Below are 17,583 nucleotides of genomic sequence, written 5' to 3'. Positions count from 1 at the left end.
CCCAGGGGACGACAGATATAAATTCATGGTAGTTAACCACTGCAATCTGAGGCAACAGCGAGGCTTAATTGTTCCATGTCTAAATATTTTCCCATGGTCAAGTCAATGTTATGCATGACAATGGAGCATGAATAAACAGTATAAATACACAGACACATACAGTATAGGGGTATATTGTGGTTTGGCTGCAAAACTAGACGATGAGTGTGTTGCGTTCTGTAAATCCTGACCCACCTGTGCCAAACACCGAACAGCCCAGTGACTCTCGAATTGAGACAAGAGCAGGTACACCCAGTCTGACATTTGGCCTTTTCCCATAGGATCTGTGACACTAACCCCCCCCCCACACACACACACACACACCTCGCCGACAGGATGTGAAGCATTTCACCATGATATTTATTTGCCTGATTTTCTTTGTATGACTCATTACTCCCTCACTTATTTCTCTAATTCCCTGTTTTTTGTTTTTACAGCAAGTCAAGGTAGAAGATTATAGGCTGATTCCCCCACTGTTCGAGCCCTTATCTTCACACAGACACATTTTGCCCTCGTAAGCCAATTAAAAGATGTTTAACACTCATTAGTAACACACTGCTGTCTCACACGCTCAGAACAGTTTGCTTTGTGAAAAGTTAAAAGTAAGACTTTGTTTTCTGAAGAGGCTTTTAAGTTTCCTGTCTGTCACGAACGTTGCAGTTCTTTACATTTGTTCTTGCGGGCGTTGTCGTTTTATACCCAATTTGGAGTTGTGTTTTTTTTTTCTTTTGTGTTGATCTACGCCTGTTTGTTTTTTTGTGTCTTTGTTTATACGCATGTACGTGTAGGGATGTACAATATGCATTCATGCGACAGCTCACGCTCGTGTAAGATAAACAGGCTACGTGTGAAATGTGAGAGCCCACTATCCGTGTCCACAGTCGGGGAGAGCAGGGACCCTCCTGATAATAGTATGTCAGTGTGTGCTCAGTGTCACAAACGGCTGTGAGTCGCTGCTGGCTACTCGGGTTCTTTAACAGCTCCGTGGGAGGTCTGAGATTCTGTCAAGGCACAGGTGCAGCACTCAGCTTCAAATACCTTTCCCTGTGGGATGAAACGCTGTGTGTGTGTGTGTGTGTGTGTGTGTGTGCAATTGTGACTTTATATAGTATGGGACTGCTGCTGTGGCTGTGCTAACATGTGTTTGTCAGCACATGTATTTGTCAGGATATTTGTGTAAATGGAGTGTGTGTGTTTGTGTTTGTGTTTGTGTTGATGTGTGTGTGTGTGTGTGTGTGTGTGGGTCAGAGGGGTTGGTCGGCCTTGTTTGTTCCCTTAACACAGCATGGCTGGGGTTTAAAATGAACTACTGTAGTAGAAGACAGCCTAAATGGCTTCAACAACAAAAGAAAAGGACAGCGCAGAGTGATGTGCTGCACTTTGTACAATCACACACAACTTATTTTAAATGAATAAAAAAGTCTATTGATTTCTACAGTTCACAATTCACAAAAAGCTTGCAAAAAGACTCACTTTTTTCTTTCTTTCTATCTATCTATCTATCTATCTATCTATCTATCTATCTATCTATCTATCTATCTATCTATCTATCTATCTATCTATCTATCTATCTATCTATCTATCTATCTATCTATCTATCTATCTATCTATCTATCTATCTATCTCTTTGTTAAAAGTCCATCATCAAATTGATTTTAAACAGATCTTTAGAAATTGTTTTGGTCGTATGTAAATATAACGAAAGCGATATCCATGTCCAGACAATTTAGGTGATAAGCATAAAATTTCTAAGAAAATTCAGAATGAGATTTTTGTAAAGCTTTGCTTTCTACATGACTGTGTGATTCACTGATGCTGCACAGAACAGAACAGAAAACTTCTTTTGCCTGTGAAACACAAACGCACACATCTGAATTCAAAGCAGCACAGGAATAAATAATGACTGCTGGGTAAAACTGAATGGGAAAGGACTTGTTTCTTTGCAAAAAAGGCAGTTCCTCATCTTTTCATCCAAAAACCAATAACTGCTTTGAGAAAAACAGTAGGATCTTCTGCTGATTGTTTGTGTTTCCATCGTGAAGTCATCCCAACTCAAACAACAAACAGCACTCTGCACTCTCCAGGATTACGTCTGTATTAGCTCTTGCAGTGCTGTTTGATATTTTAGTTTAGGCGTTTGGTTTTGTTTCTGTATGGATTTCTTTGTCTAAAATGTGTCTTGAACCTTCTCTGCCCTCGAGGGGGGGGTTATGAAACACCATGAAACACCATTCTGGCTACTAATTAGGCAGCACGGTGAATTTGCATGATCAAACTGACACCAAACACCTCTGTATTCAGACAAGAAAAAGAATACCTCCTAGGATACCTCCCAATTCATTTTTCTTCTTCTTTTTCTTCCGTTCTTTTTGCATGCTGCAAGCCCACACATGTTGTCTTCATAATGTCACAAACCACCAATGTCATTAGTTGTTTTTCTCTTCTAATTTCAGCCTTCGAATTTGTGTATGAACAAGTACACCTGCAGTTTTCTGGCTGCTGTCTGTCATATTTCAGATGAATCAACAGTTCTCACAGTAGATCTATGAGAAAACTGTCTGTGTCTGTGTCTGTGTCTGTGTCTGTGTCTGTGTCTGTGTCTGTGTCTGTGTCTGTGTCTGTGTCTGTGTCTGTGTCTGTGTCTGTGTCTGTGTGTGACTGACAGACTGACACTAGGGCTAAATTTTGAATAGATATCTCCAGTGTTTTAATGCACCACCTGATCAGACAGGGGAAAACCACCTCTTTCCATCACCTGGATGGTTGAAATTGCGCTTCGGTCATCTTGGTGCAATTCCAACACAGTCATGTACTGTAGATAAACATGTGGGGAAAATCCAAAACCCTGAGTGTATGTGAAATGTGTTTACAATGCACTGGGTGTCACAAGAAGCAGGTGTTGATTGCAATCCCCTCTCTGGCTGAAAGTGTTGCCTGTTGAGCCTTGTTGACTCAGATGTCAACTTGTAATTTGATGTATGGCCTGCAGTTTATTTACAGTGTTCAGGCAGATTGTGCACAAATGAAGTTATGAGTGATTGTTTAACAGGAGGATAAATCACACGTCTCTCCAGCCCTTTCAGATTTCCTCCTCACAAGAATAGGTTTCTAGCCTCACCTACTGGATGTAAACAGGAATGTCAGCTACTGTACTCATGTGCTCTCTTGTCACTTTACCCTTCTCCCCGTTTCTACTACCCCTCTTTTTGTGCCAAGCCCTTCTTCCCTCCCTCTCTCTGCACCATCCTCCTATCTCCTGTTTTCTCTCTTTCTGCCTCTCTCTTCAGAATATGCCAGGACACAACAATGAGCTCCAACAGCACAGACCCTGGTCACTTCCTGGCTGCCAACACCTCACCATCAGTGGCCGGAGCCTACCCACAATCCAACGCTCTGCACCAAGGAGGAGCTGGAGGAGACCTCTGGTCGTTTCTTCATGGGAATTCCTTGGATGATAACTCCTCTTCCACCAGCAAACTCCTCAACCTCACCTCCACCTCACCTCAGTCCCCCAATGGGAGCAGCACTGCGGCCTTCGATCACTTGGGCGGCCACCCCGTGTGGCAGGTCGTCATCATCGTCTTGCTGACAGGTATGCTGTCACTGGTCACCGTCATCGGTAACATCCTCGTGGTGGTGTCCTTCAAGGTTAATCGCCAGCTAAAGACAGTCAATAACTACTTCCTGCTGAGTTTGGCTGTGGCTGACCTCATCATAGGAGTCATCTCCATGAACGTCTACACGGCTTTTCTTGTGATGGGCTACTGGGCCATGGGCAGCTGGGCCTGCGACCTGTGGCTGGCTATAGACTATGTGGCAAGCAACGCCTCGGTTATGAACCTACTGGTCATCAGCTTTGACCGCTACTTTTCCATCACCAGGCCTTTGACCTACCGAGCCAAACGGACCACAAAGAGAGCTGGGATCATGATCGGCCTGGCCTGGTTTGTCTCTCTGGTTCTGTGGGCCCCAGCCATCCTGCTGTGGCAGTATATTGAGGGTGAAAGGACAGTACCCCCAGGAGCGTGCTACATCCAGTTCCTCACAGAACCCACGATAACCTTCTGCACGGCCATGGCAGCTTTCTATCTGCCTGTGACGATAATGAGTGTTCTCTACTGGCGCATTTACAAGGAGACCCAGAACCGTTCGAAGGAGTTGGCCGGACTGCAGGGTTCAGGGGGTCGTGGCGGTGCAGGAGGAAGAGGTGGGAGCGGTGGGGGCGAGAGGACCCAGTTCGTCCATCAGACAGGAAGTGCTAGAAGCTGCGGCAGCTACGAGCTGACCAGGTTGTCCAAGAGGAAGAGCACATGCCGGGAGCTGGTCGGCCGCTTCCACTGCTGGCCCGGGGTTCGATCATGGAGACCTGGCAGTACGCGGCAGGGGGACGGTGACCCGGATCAGAGCAGCAGCGACAGCTGGAACAACAATGATGCTGCGGTCTCACTGGACCACTCTGGGTCTTCAGAGGATGAGGACTGTGGAGGAGGAGAAGTGATTTCCCAGAGTCACACTATTTTCTCCATTGTTCTCAGCCTGCCTGGTATAAAAGCTGCTGTCAACTCCCAGCTCACTTCTTGTGAGGATCTGGATGCAGCCTCGGAGGAGGATCCCCTCAGGGGAGCGGAGTACAACCGAGACAGTCTGTCAACAGTCACAACCAACACCACTGCTGCCACTACTCCAGACGGAGCAAACAGTTCAGAGAACAGCTACCACCAACGCTTCTGCTCACGTAAGATCCAGTCGATGCCTATCATCCAGGCTTCATCTAACCAAGGCTCTCTGGACGGCCCCACGACAGCCGCTACCACCGCCACCGACAGTACAACCACCACCAGCACAGCCAACAAATCCCCCTCTGTCCCAATGTCCTTCAAAGACGCAGCTATGGCGAAGCGTTTTGCCAGCCGAGCTCGGACTCAGATCACCAAGAGGAAGCGCATGTCCTTAGTGAAGGAGAAGAAGGCAGCTCAGACTCTCAGCGCCATCCTCTTTGCTTTCATCATCACATGGACACCGTACAACATCATGGTGCTGATCAATGCCTTCTGTAAAGTTTGCATCCCAGAGACCCTGTGGGCAGTCGGGTACTGGCTGTGCTACGTCAACAGCACAGTTAACCCCATGTGCTACGCCCTGTGCAACAAGACTTTCCGCACAACCTTTAAGATGATACTGCTGTGTCGCTGGGACCAGAAAAAGAGGAGGAAGCAGCAGTTTCAGCAGAGGCAGTCAGTGGTCTTCCACAGGAGGATTCCCAGGGAGTCTACGTAAAGGACGGGACATATAGATGGTTGATCAGAGTAAATCAAAAGATTTAACATAGGAGACGGAAAAGGAAGAAGCATCCATATAATTGTTTCTGTGGAGTTTCTTTTCTTAGAGATCCTTAATGTGTTTCTCCGCTGGGATGACAAACACAGCAATCCTATGCGATGGTCTTCAGGTGCGTGTCTGTGTCGGTGCATCCATTTAGCAAAGATGTTATGTGTGTGCGTGAAGGATTGTGCAAAATGAGGTGCAGAGATGAAACCTTTCCCTCTGTCTTTGAAGGACCATTTCACGCAAGTGCAGCTGAGAGAAGACGAACTGAGTGGAAATAAAAGAAAAGGGCTTTAAAATGCTTTGCAGGAGAATTATTGAAGTGCAATTGACACAAGGGGAGAGGATATCTTTGTCACGGGGTTTGGAGATTCACATTTCTTTTCATTTCTTTCTGTGGGTAGCTAGATCTGTAACGTGCAGAGTGGTTTTGCATTTCAAACAAAACTATGTATCTGTAATACATCAATGAAAGCCAAAACAAAAAAAACTATTTTGTGTTCACAGGCTTCTACATTGTGCTGATCTGACCTGCCATCCTATTGACTGGCATGTGTTTTTATCAGAACTCCTGTACATTGCCTTTCTACATGGATATAGCTTTCCTGTGTCTGATGGATTATAAACGGTTCTTAAATTGTGTCCTTATACTTTTCGTCAACAGATTTGTTATTTTTGTGATATTCATCTTTGGTTTTTCTAGATATTCCTGAAATTTTGAGCCAGTCTGAAAATGATTCTTCTGATGAACTGAATTGTGAATATTCTGTGTGGCACCACAGTCAGTGAACTGCTGTTGTGTTCAATGTGATTGTTGTGGTTTCTATGGTGGAGACAATAAGTACATTGGTTGTGTTTTATGTACTTGCGGTTTTCTGTCAAGAGTATTGATTATACAATGATGATATTCTGTTTGTGTAGATTTGGATATTTCTGACTTGATACACAGTGATTGGCTGCACACACAATGATGTCCATTTATAAAGACGTGTGTTTTGATTTTACACTACCTTTTAAATTTCTACCAAATGACACTAACTAGGGAAACTAAGGAACTCTTTGTTAAGGGCCACACATCTTTGGTATAGTAGAGCAATGTCGGCCTCTAGTGGTTCTTGATAGGCTTGTTGTCCAGGAACATGTCAGTCCAGCTGCTACAGTGCAATTCTGCCAATATGAAAACAAAAATGAGACTCTTTATTAAGATTGTGCAGCTGTTACACATACTTTAAGTAGTTTGGTTTCATGAACTATAGCTAATAGCTTTAAAATTCAATTCAAAATATCTATTTGGCATGTAAAAAAGATTTACAGTTGTTACAAGTACGGTATTTAATTTTATGTCCTCATCTGATTTTTTTTTTAAATTTCATTTAAGGGTGAATTATTTCTTCTTTAAAATTACAAAGCCATTGGTGTGTAAATATAATTGATGATACCTGTCTTGATCTACAGTATAGTACATCAGGTTTTTCTATATAAAAGCTGGGCAAACACCACATACCAACAAAAGGCATAAGGATGCCAGCTAAGGCAAAAATCTATTTTAATTTTTATTTGTAATGCACATTATGTTATTCTTATCTTAAGTAGATGTTTTTACATTGTTGCTGCACCCAAATCTTTCAGTATGAGTATTGTGCAAAAGGTACTGGAGATAAACTGCATCAAGGCAACTGGCATACTGAGGAATGACTAGTTTAGATTCTGTTGGATACACTGGTCATGCATAATCGTATGACGTCTAAGATGTATGCAAAAGATGTTAAAAAAGTATCCCATGCCTGTCAACAGTGGGTATTTTGTCTGCTTTCAACACAGTGTGCTCCAGTGTCATAATAGCCTACACTCTTCATCAAAATATGAGATTTTTGTATTTAAATATTGGGAATGTAAACTACCAAAATGGTGAACACAAACATTTTGTTACATTTCAAGTATGCCAATCATACTCATATTTTAAGTCAATAAACAAACAAAAAACTTTTTGACAGAAATTATTTGTTTTTTGTGACAAATGTTTTCATTCATCTTTATCTTGCAGGTAAATCCACTCAAACCATGTATTTATCTGATGATATCTATTTTTATGTTAGTTTGTTTTTACATTGTACTCTCCTTCATAGTGACATCACTGCGTAATTCACATCTGAGATCAGTTTTATGCTGCAGCCACTGAGAAGATAACTAGACCCAGTTTCAGTCAGGGCTGTCATTTGTTCTCTATCAGCTGCAGATATGTGCGGGTGGTATTTATACGTATTGTACTATCACAGTCCATTAAGAGCCATTAAGTTATTTTAATTTCAGTGCAAGCCACAAACCTCTACACCAACTGTGCAATATCAGGCTGTAATGACGTATTTGGACATGTTCACAGTTGTTGTAAAGGCCTTCTTTGTTTCTGGGAGATTTGTTCTGAAGAAATATGCTGCGATACTATTACATAGTCCTTAGAGCTTCCAAATCTGATTTTTCTTTCCAAACCAAAAATAATGACAAAGATGTTTATTTGTATTCTGAACTAGTCTAGACTAGTCTATTCTTTTAAGTCCAACCAGCAGCGACTTTAATAAGTATGACCTTGTTACCTCATCAGGGCGCTATCTGTGTCCTTATAGAGCATATCCTGCCACATAAACAGAAGGTATATTCATTCATATTTATGAGCATCCACGGTGCCTTCATTCAAAAGCAAAGCAAACTCTTTTATTATACATTGTTCAGTGATTCTCCACCACGCTTCACTGAGAGTTGTAGGCAATGCGTCTTTGAAATTTACACCTGGTCATTAAACCTTTAATAGAAACCGCAGGTGTCTGTTCCAGAAAGTAAAGGCTGACAGAGAGTTTTACTGTGTCGTGCTTCGCCTTGAAAGTGGTTACATTTGTGGAAAAGAAAAGTCCTGTCCATGATGGTGATAGTTTTAAATCACAAACAACTCAAGCACAATTACTGCAGCTTACTTTTTTTTGTGAATGTTGCTCTAATTTTCCAAATGAAAAGCTGATTTATCGTATAGTGTCCAGTCTGATCAGAACCTTTTGAGATCAACAAGTCCCAGACATGTGGTGACACAGCTGAAATCAATCAGTTGATTGGAGGGAGGGACTTAAAAGTGGCACCAGAGAGCAACCAACCACAAGTAGCAAGCACAGATCAGCCTGATAATACATGTGGAGGTGGAAGCTTGGTTCTAGGTTTCTGTTACATAATGACTATGGTCATCGTCTGAGTTTAACCAGAAACTGAATAAACACAAGTGTGGTCTTTGACTTTTGTGTGTGTTCCCATGATGAGGCCTGATGAGGTTAGTGAGGGGAGTGTCAGACAGCGCTAATGGGAGATGGCCAAGGAGACCAGACATGTGATGAGGCAAATACCAACTTCATGTGACCCATGGCTAAGGAGCGGCTCATAGGGGAAGACAAACACCCATTTGTGTTGTTTTCTTCAGTCATCGCTGAGGAGAATCCACCAGGCAGGCAAGTAGACTCATTTATAATGTAAATCTTTAAGTCAAGCTAAGAACCGACAACGTTTTCAACTGTTTTGTTGTTGTTTTTTAATATCTATAAATTCATTTTAATTCATTGCGATGTATGATGGTTTTTAGAAAGGAGACCACATCCTGTTCTGAGGTATTCATGAGGGAGAAAAAACTTTCATCAGTTATTGAGGATTTGGACAGATACAAACTTAGATGAATGTCTTAGTTAATCATTCCTGGCATATCTTATTTTGTTAAATTGGGATCCTTTTTAAGAGAATGCATGTCATTTATTTTTTTTAGATGTGTGTAATTTGCTCGAGAAACGCTGAAAAATGTACACATTATTTTAAAGTACTTAGATTAAGAAAGTGGTGGCAATATTTCTAATTAATGATGATGTCCTTTAACTTTGTCAGCATCAAGGCGTGTGTGAGAACTGATGAACACCCATGGGCGTGCATGGGTGTTCATCAGGCCTTGATGCCGACACAGACCAGTCCAGATTAATGTTTTGAATATGTTGTCTGTCAATAATAATTATTTATATATCATTTGAGGGAAAAAGTAAACTTTGATATTGACTCTTTTTTTTTGCAATATGATTTTTATTTGATATTTTGTATTATTCATATTGCCACAGTGGATAGGTCTAACAGTTAAGTTCTCTGCTATTCTCTGCTATTCACTCTATTAAATACAACACCCAAATCAAAGAAGACAGTAAACATTCACATTTGAGAAAGTTGAAATGACTAAATCTGTTATTGTTTATCACAGAAACTGTTTCTGATGTAGTTCAGTTGCCATTTCATTTAGTACAGATCAAGTAATTGACTGAGTGATTGATTATTTCAGTAGTGTCATGTGAATCTCAATCTAGACAACAGTTTGTTTTCAGTACAGACATAAAGTGCGCACACTGCACGGCAGCAGGAGACATAAGATGTTGTTCTGTACTAATCTTCAACTTTTACCTTATAACCCCACTGAGAACAGATGTTCTATCCTCTGCTATTGTGAAGCTTAACTCGAATATAAAGTGAGTCAGTTTGAGTTTAACTTGTTCTTTTCTCTGCACCTCAGCCTCTCTGGCTCCTCTTCACTCTGGATGAAGCCACAGTGGTCAGGATGCAAACTATCAAAACAGTGGAGACCCAGGTGCCCTTTCTGAAAGAGAGTTTCTTTACTACCACCTTTAAAGGAAGGAGGAAGAGCAGTGTCACCAACATCCTCCGTAAACAACAGCAATCAGTCAATCAACCGCAACAGTTCCTTTTAGAGCATCACCAGGAGCATCCCAAGCAACATCTCTACCCCCCGGGCGAAAATGGACAAGAGCAGTGCATTCCAGAGCATCCACATCGTGCCCGCTCGACCAGCAGCCCGTTATGCAAGTCAGCCGAGCACGCAGGAGCAGATGGGGATAAAGAGGAGGGGCAAAAAGAGAGAAAGGATCAGAGAGCAAGAGAGGCTGTGCAGGGGAGGGATGAAGCAGTGAGTGGTAGTGAGTCTGTGACTGTCAGTGCCAGTCTCCTCCTCCTTTCATCAGCAGCATCAGCATCAGCAGCACCGGGGGAGGCAGCAGCAGCAGCATCATCATCATCATCCTCATCATCAGCAGCAGCAGCACAGCAGCCTTCAGCTGTGGTGAGCAGACAGCAGGGATTAGGCAGCTCTGAAAGCGCTCTATCCAACAGAGGACCAGCATCAGTAGCAGCCCAAGAGGACGCTCAGCATGCCCAGTCTCGACCCCAGCAGTATGGCCTGTTAGCCAAGGGTGTCCGCCTGCTCAGGAACATGGGGAACCAGGAGGCAAAACAGAAGAAAGGAGGAGGAGGAGGAAGTGCAGGAGCAGCAGGGGATGTCTGCGGTGATGGTGATGCTGAAGTGGACAAGAAATCCAAGAAGTCCCACAGCAAGATAAGTAAAGGAGGAGGCGAGCAGAGTGGTAAGAAGAAGCCAAAGTCAGAGTCAAAGGGTTCTGTGTTTGCAAGCATGAAAATCAGGAAGAGTCTATCCAAGTCTAAAGGGTTGTCCAAGGAAGACATGGTGGAAGACGGGAGGTCAGCACCCTCTGATAAAGCAGGGCTCAGTCCCGGTACAGAGGCGAACCAGTCAGCGGATGAGATGGGGATGGGATCCGATGTCGAGGGGGATCTAAGCTGCTTGCCCACGGATAGACACCACTCTATAGCAGAGGAGATTGGCCGCAAGACGAGCTCAGGGTCAGATGCTGACCTCTACAGTTTTCACTCCGCAGCAGGTGAAAATGAAGACCTGCTGTCCGACATCCAGCAGGCCATAAGAGACCAGTGTGTGCCTGGCGACAGGGCGCTGGAAATGGTAGCCGGCTCGAGCTCTGAGGGGAGCAAGGCCCTTGAGAAGGTGTTAAAACTGGAAAGAGAAGTAAGTGGAGAACAAGAAATAATTGCAGAGTGTGAGAAATTAAAGAACGAAAGCCACGATATACCCATATCAAGAAATTCATCCGGTCCAGGGTCTCTGAGTGAGAGCGGTCCACCCTCGTCGGCCCCAGACACAGAGAGAAGCAGTGGCAGCCTTTTCCCAAAGACTAACAGCACCTACAGCTTCCCTGACACCACAGCCACCACCACCTCATACGAGAGTGCTGAGGAGCCCCAGGAAGACCTGGAGAGCCCGGTTTTCCACCCACAGCACTGTCAAGGTAATCAGGCTGCACAGAGTAAAAACATATGCGTGCCAAGTGTTCGCTTGGATCCTGTGGTGGCAGGGCCGGCGCCGATGGGCGCTCACAAAAGCGTGAGCAGCATGGACTTGACTATGGAGAGGGAGGAGGAGGAGGGAAGTGGGAGATGGGACTTCATGTCCCTGAAGAGGAGGAAGAGTAGTATGTCTATCAGCCAACTGACCCCAGACAGCCCGCTTGCGTCCCAACCTAGACGGACATCCTCCAGCTCATCCTCTACTGTTAAACTCTACCCACCAGTCCACCCCTCATATGTCAAGACCACCACCAGGCAGCTCACCTCTCCAATTGGCTCCCCCATCACCAGCCCCCATGTGCCCAGGAAAACAGATTCCCCTGTTGCTGCTGCAGTGGAGTCCAGCAGCACCCGGGGATTTAGGAGGCGTAAGCAGAGGTCCTGCTCCATCGCCGGGCCCCTCAGCGTGTCTGCAGACTGGTCCCCGGAGCTGGATGAGCCAAAAGGACAACAGGGTGGTGGTGGTGGTGGTGCTAAATTCCCAGAGCATGAAACACAAGAGAAGAGTCACGCAGGTGGGACTTACTGGACACTGGGCTCCAGGAGAGCACATTATGGGCGGCAGACCTCCACCAGCAGCACAGGGCCCTATCTGGACGTCTTCTCTGGTGAGTCACACAAGCAACAAGTAACTGAGCTGTTGCCACACTTAACAGCTCAGTCACAACAGGTATAAAGGACTGTTATCAAAATGTAGATTAGAGTGTTGGTTTGGTGCCTGGTCATTTAAAATAACCCCACTATTCCCCATCTTGGCCATCATTATGGATTATGGGTGGCAATGTGGCATCTGATGTGTGATATCATCGGTCTTAACCACAGACATGGCTCATTTGTTTATAAAGACCCACAGTGTTTTGTAATGGCTCTCTGTCTGGAAGGATTTAGGGCACTGGGGGGTCTGTCTCAGAGGAAGTAATGAATGAAGAGGCAGAGAAGAAAGGATTAAGAAAAGTCCCCCAGACTAAGGACATCTGGCCGGTTGATGTCATAGCGTTACAATATGGAACAAACCATTAATTCATTAGCTAAAGCCCATAGTATTTGCATGAATTTAGATATAAATCACACATAATGAATAAAGCTGGTCATGTTATATAATTTTTTATTCAACAGGCAACAAATCCCATTCGTTCTGCCCCAGCCCATCTGCAACGCTAAGCTCCAAGCCTATAATTAATATAGTCTAATTAAAAAAACCTAAGTTGTTCCCAAAACCAACAGAGCACTGTAGTTCTTACAATTTCAGGACAACAAGGAGTAAATAGTGCATTGTGCGGGGACTATTTTCAGACACTGAACATTACGTATGCAGGGGAAACAACAGTGCCCATGTTCATAGTAATGAAGGAACATGTCACCCAGTGGTTTCATTCATTCATGTGTTTTTTCCTTGTGTCTCAACAACAATGGGGGTCTATGACTCAAAAGGACTAACCTACGTCAGGCTTTAGTTGATTCCAGTCATAGTGGGACCAACACATTGTTGGTTTTGGCTTTTTCACAGGATTCGTTGACAGTATAGAGAAATATGGAGCGTTGGTAGACGTGACCCTTTAATTAAGCGGATGATCGTCATTCATTTTATTGACTCCTCCGCTCTCATTAAAGCAACCTTTTCCTGACCTAGCCCCGCACCATGGGAGAACAAGAATCCTTTCCCTAGAATATTTTCCTATTGTTTGTGGGAATCCACTGTGGGCCTGATGTGATTCACATTAGTTTTGCTCCAAGCCTCATCCCCGTTTGACATTATGCAATGGTATTGTGAAATGATTATGGTAATTGCCCAGTGATTTAAATCCTAATGACTTACAAATTACATTCTACAAATTATCACAGCAGGAATAGTAAAGTTAGGATTTAAAAGTACAATAGCTCATAAACCAACATGAAACAGTGGGCGTTCTTTATTGAGAAGTGTTTTGAGAACAAATGCCACCCTCTAAATAAACAATGCCACTCTGTCCTCCTTTCTGTTGTGGTGTCGTTCAAGAGCTCAGCTGCTCTCCACTGTCTGTGCCTCATAAATCAGAGGACCCAATGACAACACTACCATCCACCCACGGCAATGCCATCCTCTGATTTCAGTGGCCCAGACAAAAAGACACAGACACACACAAACACACACACAGACACGCGCACAGTGCAAGCTTGTGGATGCTAAACCCAACTGACAGTTCGTCTACATGACAAAAATAAGTCATGATATAAGATCCACACAGATTTTATCAGCTGACTTTGTATCTTCAATCTCCATTAACGTCAATTTCAAGATATATGCTGTCGTGTTTTTATTCACAGTATTCTGCCTATTTCAACGCTCTCTCTCACCCTTTTTCAGCACTTCATGTGATACTGATCAGTTCAGCATATTATCCGGGTCACATATGGCCCTTAGGAGAGACTTGGAAGAGGAAAAAAACATTAAATTTAACTGCCAAAAAGCTGACAACACATTCCCTGATATTGATCCAGTGTCAAATCAGTTCAGGTTCAAACATTTGAAGCCAGAATTTGTGTTTTGTCACAAATTTCTTGAGATAGTCAATTTTCAATGTCAGACATCATTTGTGTCTGTCCTCAAAATCCACGAATTAATGTGTACAGCCAGGACAATGAGTCATAGGACTTCTATCTGTTGATTCACATGGTTTGAAAGATATCAAGTTAGTCTAACAATATTACAAACTCACTGCTGGGTTGGTCCTTCTGAAGTAACAGAGCTGTATTTTCTTTCAGGCTCCACATCTTTTCATAGATGTCAATATATTTTCCATCCCTAGTGACTACTTCTACTCCCGCTATCATCAAGAAACTGGATTCTTCCTTATCTCAGATCCAGAACTGCTCTGGGACTTTGAGATCAAGACAAATTTCAATAATATTTCTCACTGCTCAAACTTGTTTTTCTCCCTCCCTCTGGTTCCAAGAGCAATCTGTTTGTTTTTTCCCCACTTTATTTTATTCAAATTCAGAATGGGGCCTCACAACCACAAGGTTAAACCATGTGTGTTTTCTCTGTTTTGACCAAAACACACTTTTTGGTCATAACAAGTTCATCCATCTTAGTTTTTAAAACCAAAATAGAAGTTATATTATTGTAGATGCAGTGTGTGGTAACGTGCATCTTGAATATGATTAGGTTATTCTTCGTGCTGCGCAATTAACACCATCTTTCTTGTCACCCACATGTAAACGGTGTGAAAATAGCTTGTAAATGTACTGTAGGTGTTTAATTATCACATCTGAAACTGAGACATCTCCATTTAACTCTTTATGATATAAAAAAAATATTGCAGTCCTGAATCAGGATGTACAGTATATGTCTGAGCACCTTTCTCCACATTGAAAATGGAGCTCTGGATTCCTCTGGCCAGCTTCATTCCTGCACTTCATCCCTCTTCTGTTCTCAGGTCGCACTCTGTTGGAGAGGCTGTGCATGAATCATGAAGGCGGGTCTGCAGAAGAGGAGGCAAAGGAACTGTGCCATCGAATGTTGGGCCAGGGTGTGTTGAATCCATTCAGCGACGGCTCCCCAGAGCTCCACGGTGACAGCAACGCCTCAGGAGTCTTTAATGTAAGACCTTTCACTTCACTGCCTGTCATCACACAGTTTTACAAAAATGACACAAGTTTCATTGGTTTTGCTTGACCTGAAGCTGAATTTACTTTTTTGTTTTTGATCAGACTGTAGCCTATTTTATTTATTTTTCTTTTATCTTAATTTTTAAACTACCAAATTGTGACGTACCTTGTTCTGTGAATGTCCATGGGCTTGAGAACAGAGAACAAGGTTTATATTCCCTCACTTAACCTTTTCATAACGTTTCATTGTCTGAAGACAGTACAGCACTGGCTCCTACACAAAGGAGAACATGTGCTTATCAGATGAAATACTCAAAGAATGCAGTAGTCATTATCTTACACGCATTTTACAGAGGCAGTTCAAAGCCTGTGTGCGTGCATACCATATACAGTATAACGCTGTGTTACTGTGATTCATCTCGGACGCATTTCATTATCTGAGGAGCAGTGGTGCATGTAGTCCGGGTGACCATGTGAAAGTTGATTTCATGAATCTTTAATTCTTCATTCCAGTAATGCTTTGCTCAGACCTAATCTCATGTGCAGCACATTCCTTTTGCCACAGTTCACCACAGCCACTGTCAAAGCCATTTCTGTCAAATCCCCCCTCTAGCTGCGTTCGTCTGGCTGAACTTCACGTTGGTTACACTACAGGTTAGAGTTAAGGATGTATGACTATGGGGAAATTGTGTACAATTTGTGTTGTCATAGTTATAGTGTTTAACATTAACTGTCTCTTAATTTAACAATCTAACACTGTGTGACTATAGTTCACCACTTTGGTCTAGACTGTTACCGACATTCGGCCCCCAGAGGATAAATTTGACCTTGGTGGTTTCCCCCTGATTTTTCCTGTAGCGCTAGCATGAGATTGACATTTGTGGTGTTGTAGCCTAGTCTTGTCACTTCAGTTTACCATACTTTATTGTGTGAATGTAAGTGCTGAAAGTGCTGGTTGACTGTGGGGGGGCTATCCTACCTTTAGTGGAGTAAACAGCCTCACATCTCCAATACATTGGTTTATAACCTGATAGGCTACCTGCAAATCTGTTTGTATCCTATTTTGTGTGTTGGCAAATTTCCCCCCAGGGGGATAATAAAGTCTACTAACTAACTAACTAACTAACTAACTAACTAACTAATCTAGTGGCATTCCCCATAGCTTCATTTGCATTTTGTGTTTAGTGCTAAACTGTAAGTTTCATAGCTACCGTTGTCATCATGATCATGTGAGCATAGCCACTGATATCTGTATTTGTCTCAAATTGCTACTGCTAGCTTGGCTGTAGGTCTCTATTTTAATCTCTTGAACATCAAAGAATGTCAACAAATTAGTGTTGGCCTCTAGCTGCACAATGCACCTCCCCCACAAAATGTACATGCATGGACATACAGTACACATTATGCTCATCTGCATACCTAAACACAAACAGCTAAACACACAGGGGAAAAAGGATTTCATGCATGCCCTCAATCTGTTTTTATTCTAATAAAATCAAATCACAAACCTCAAACATCTACATCTTGTGCAGTGTGCACTCACATTAAGGCCTTTATGCTTTAAAAAAAAAAATTATCTACAGCTTTCCACAGTTGCATGACTGTGTTTAAGACACATGTGCACATATACAAAAGGACAGCCCGAGACACCCATACATGTTCAGACGTTTCCTCGCATGGCTGGATTAATTCCACTCGCTCTGACACTCACTTAGTCACACACACACACAAAAGCACACATACACACATCTGTGCTTGCGTAGACCATCTGCTGACCGCGTTATGTAATAACTCCACGTGCCCTGGGCTCAGGCTGCTCTTCCCCAGCAAAAAAGCTCCTCACTCTCTTGGCTTTGCCTGGAGTCCTGCATTATTCAACTTGACCAAGAACAACCTTTGTTATTGCCATTGAAAGTACAGATCTCCTTGTTATTGCTCCCTGTCTTACAGCTAATCTCCCTTTTCAAAATAAATCATCAGTCTGTCTTTGCTTCTCTGCAGCCCTTTCACTTAAACCCATTTAATCTCAAACCTTTATACTCCCTTCCTTTTACAGTTAAATTCTTTTTTGAAATTAATCACTTACTGCATCGCTTCTGTCCCCTCTTTCTCCATCTTCCTTTCCTTTTATATCCACTTGTATCTCTCATCTCCTATTTGTCCTCCACTTTGCTACCTAAATATGGCATTGTATCCTATTTCACCCCAGTATTTTTGCTGGGGTGAGGAAATGTATGATTAGTTTGTTTCTTGTTCTGCAAACTGCCTGAAATTAAATACTCCCATCACCTTCAGTCAGTCCAAAAATGGGATTTGGGAGAGGACCTTGGTATAAATCAAGTGTCATCTCTTTTACACTTGGCAAAACATGGCTTAGTGGAGAAGCACTAATGA

At 43.0% G+C, this 17,583-nt stretch overlaps 2 protein-coding genes across 2 annotated transcripts in view; both read left to right on the top strand.

Moving 5' to 3' along the window:
* Positions 1 to 7,351, top strand: part of chrm3a (cholinergic receptor, muscarinic 3a) — a 77,776-nt gene extending 70,425 nt beyond the window's left edge. The window contains exon 3 of the mRNA XM_085799772.1: positions 3,327 to 7,351. Within this exon, the coding sequence (XP_085655898.1) occupies positions 3,346 to 5,316 (1,971 nt within the window). The 5' untranslated portion in view covers positions 3,327 to 3,345 and the 3' untranslated portion in view covers positions 5,317 to 7,351. The remainder of the gene's footprint in view (positions 1 to 3,326) is intronic.
* A 2,591-nt stretch (positions 7,352 to 9,942) lies between these two features.
* Positions 9,943 to 17,583, top strand: part of fmn2a (formin 2a) — a 36,602-nt gene continuing 28,961 nt past the window's right edge. Inside the window, exons 1-2 of the mRNA XM_085799770.1 lie at positions 9,943 to 12,209; positions 15,018 to 15,181. Coding sequence (XP_085655896.1) covers positions 9,986 to 12,209; positions 15,018 to 15,181 — 2,388 coding nt within the window. The 5' untranslated portion in view covers positions 9,943 to 9,985. The remainder of the gene's footprint in view (positions 12,210 to 15,017; positions 15,182 to 17,583) is intronic.

The sequence above is a fragment of the Trachurus japonicus genome, chromosome 15, assembly GCF_045865225.1.
Source record: "Trachurus japonicus isolate A0001 chromosome 15, Traja_1.0".
Classification (NCBI taxonomy): Eukaryota; Metazoa; Chordata; class Actinopteri; order Carangiformes; family Carangidae; genus Trachurus; species Trachurus japonicus.
Note: the sequence above shows the minus strand (reverse complement) of the source record. Positions and strands in the feature narration are given on the sequence as shown.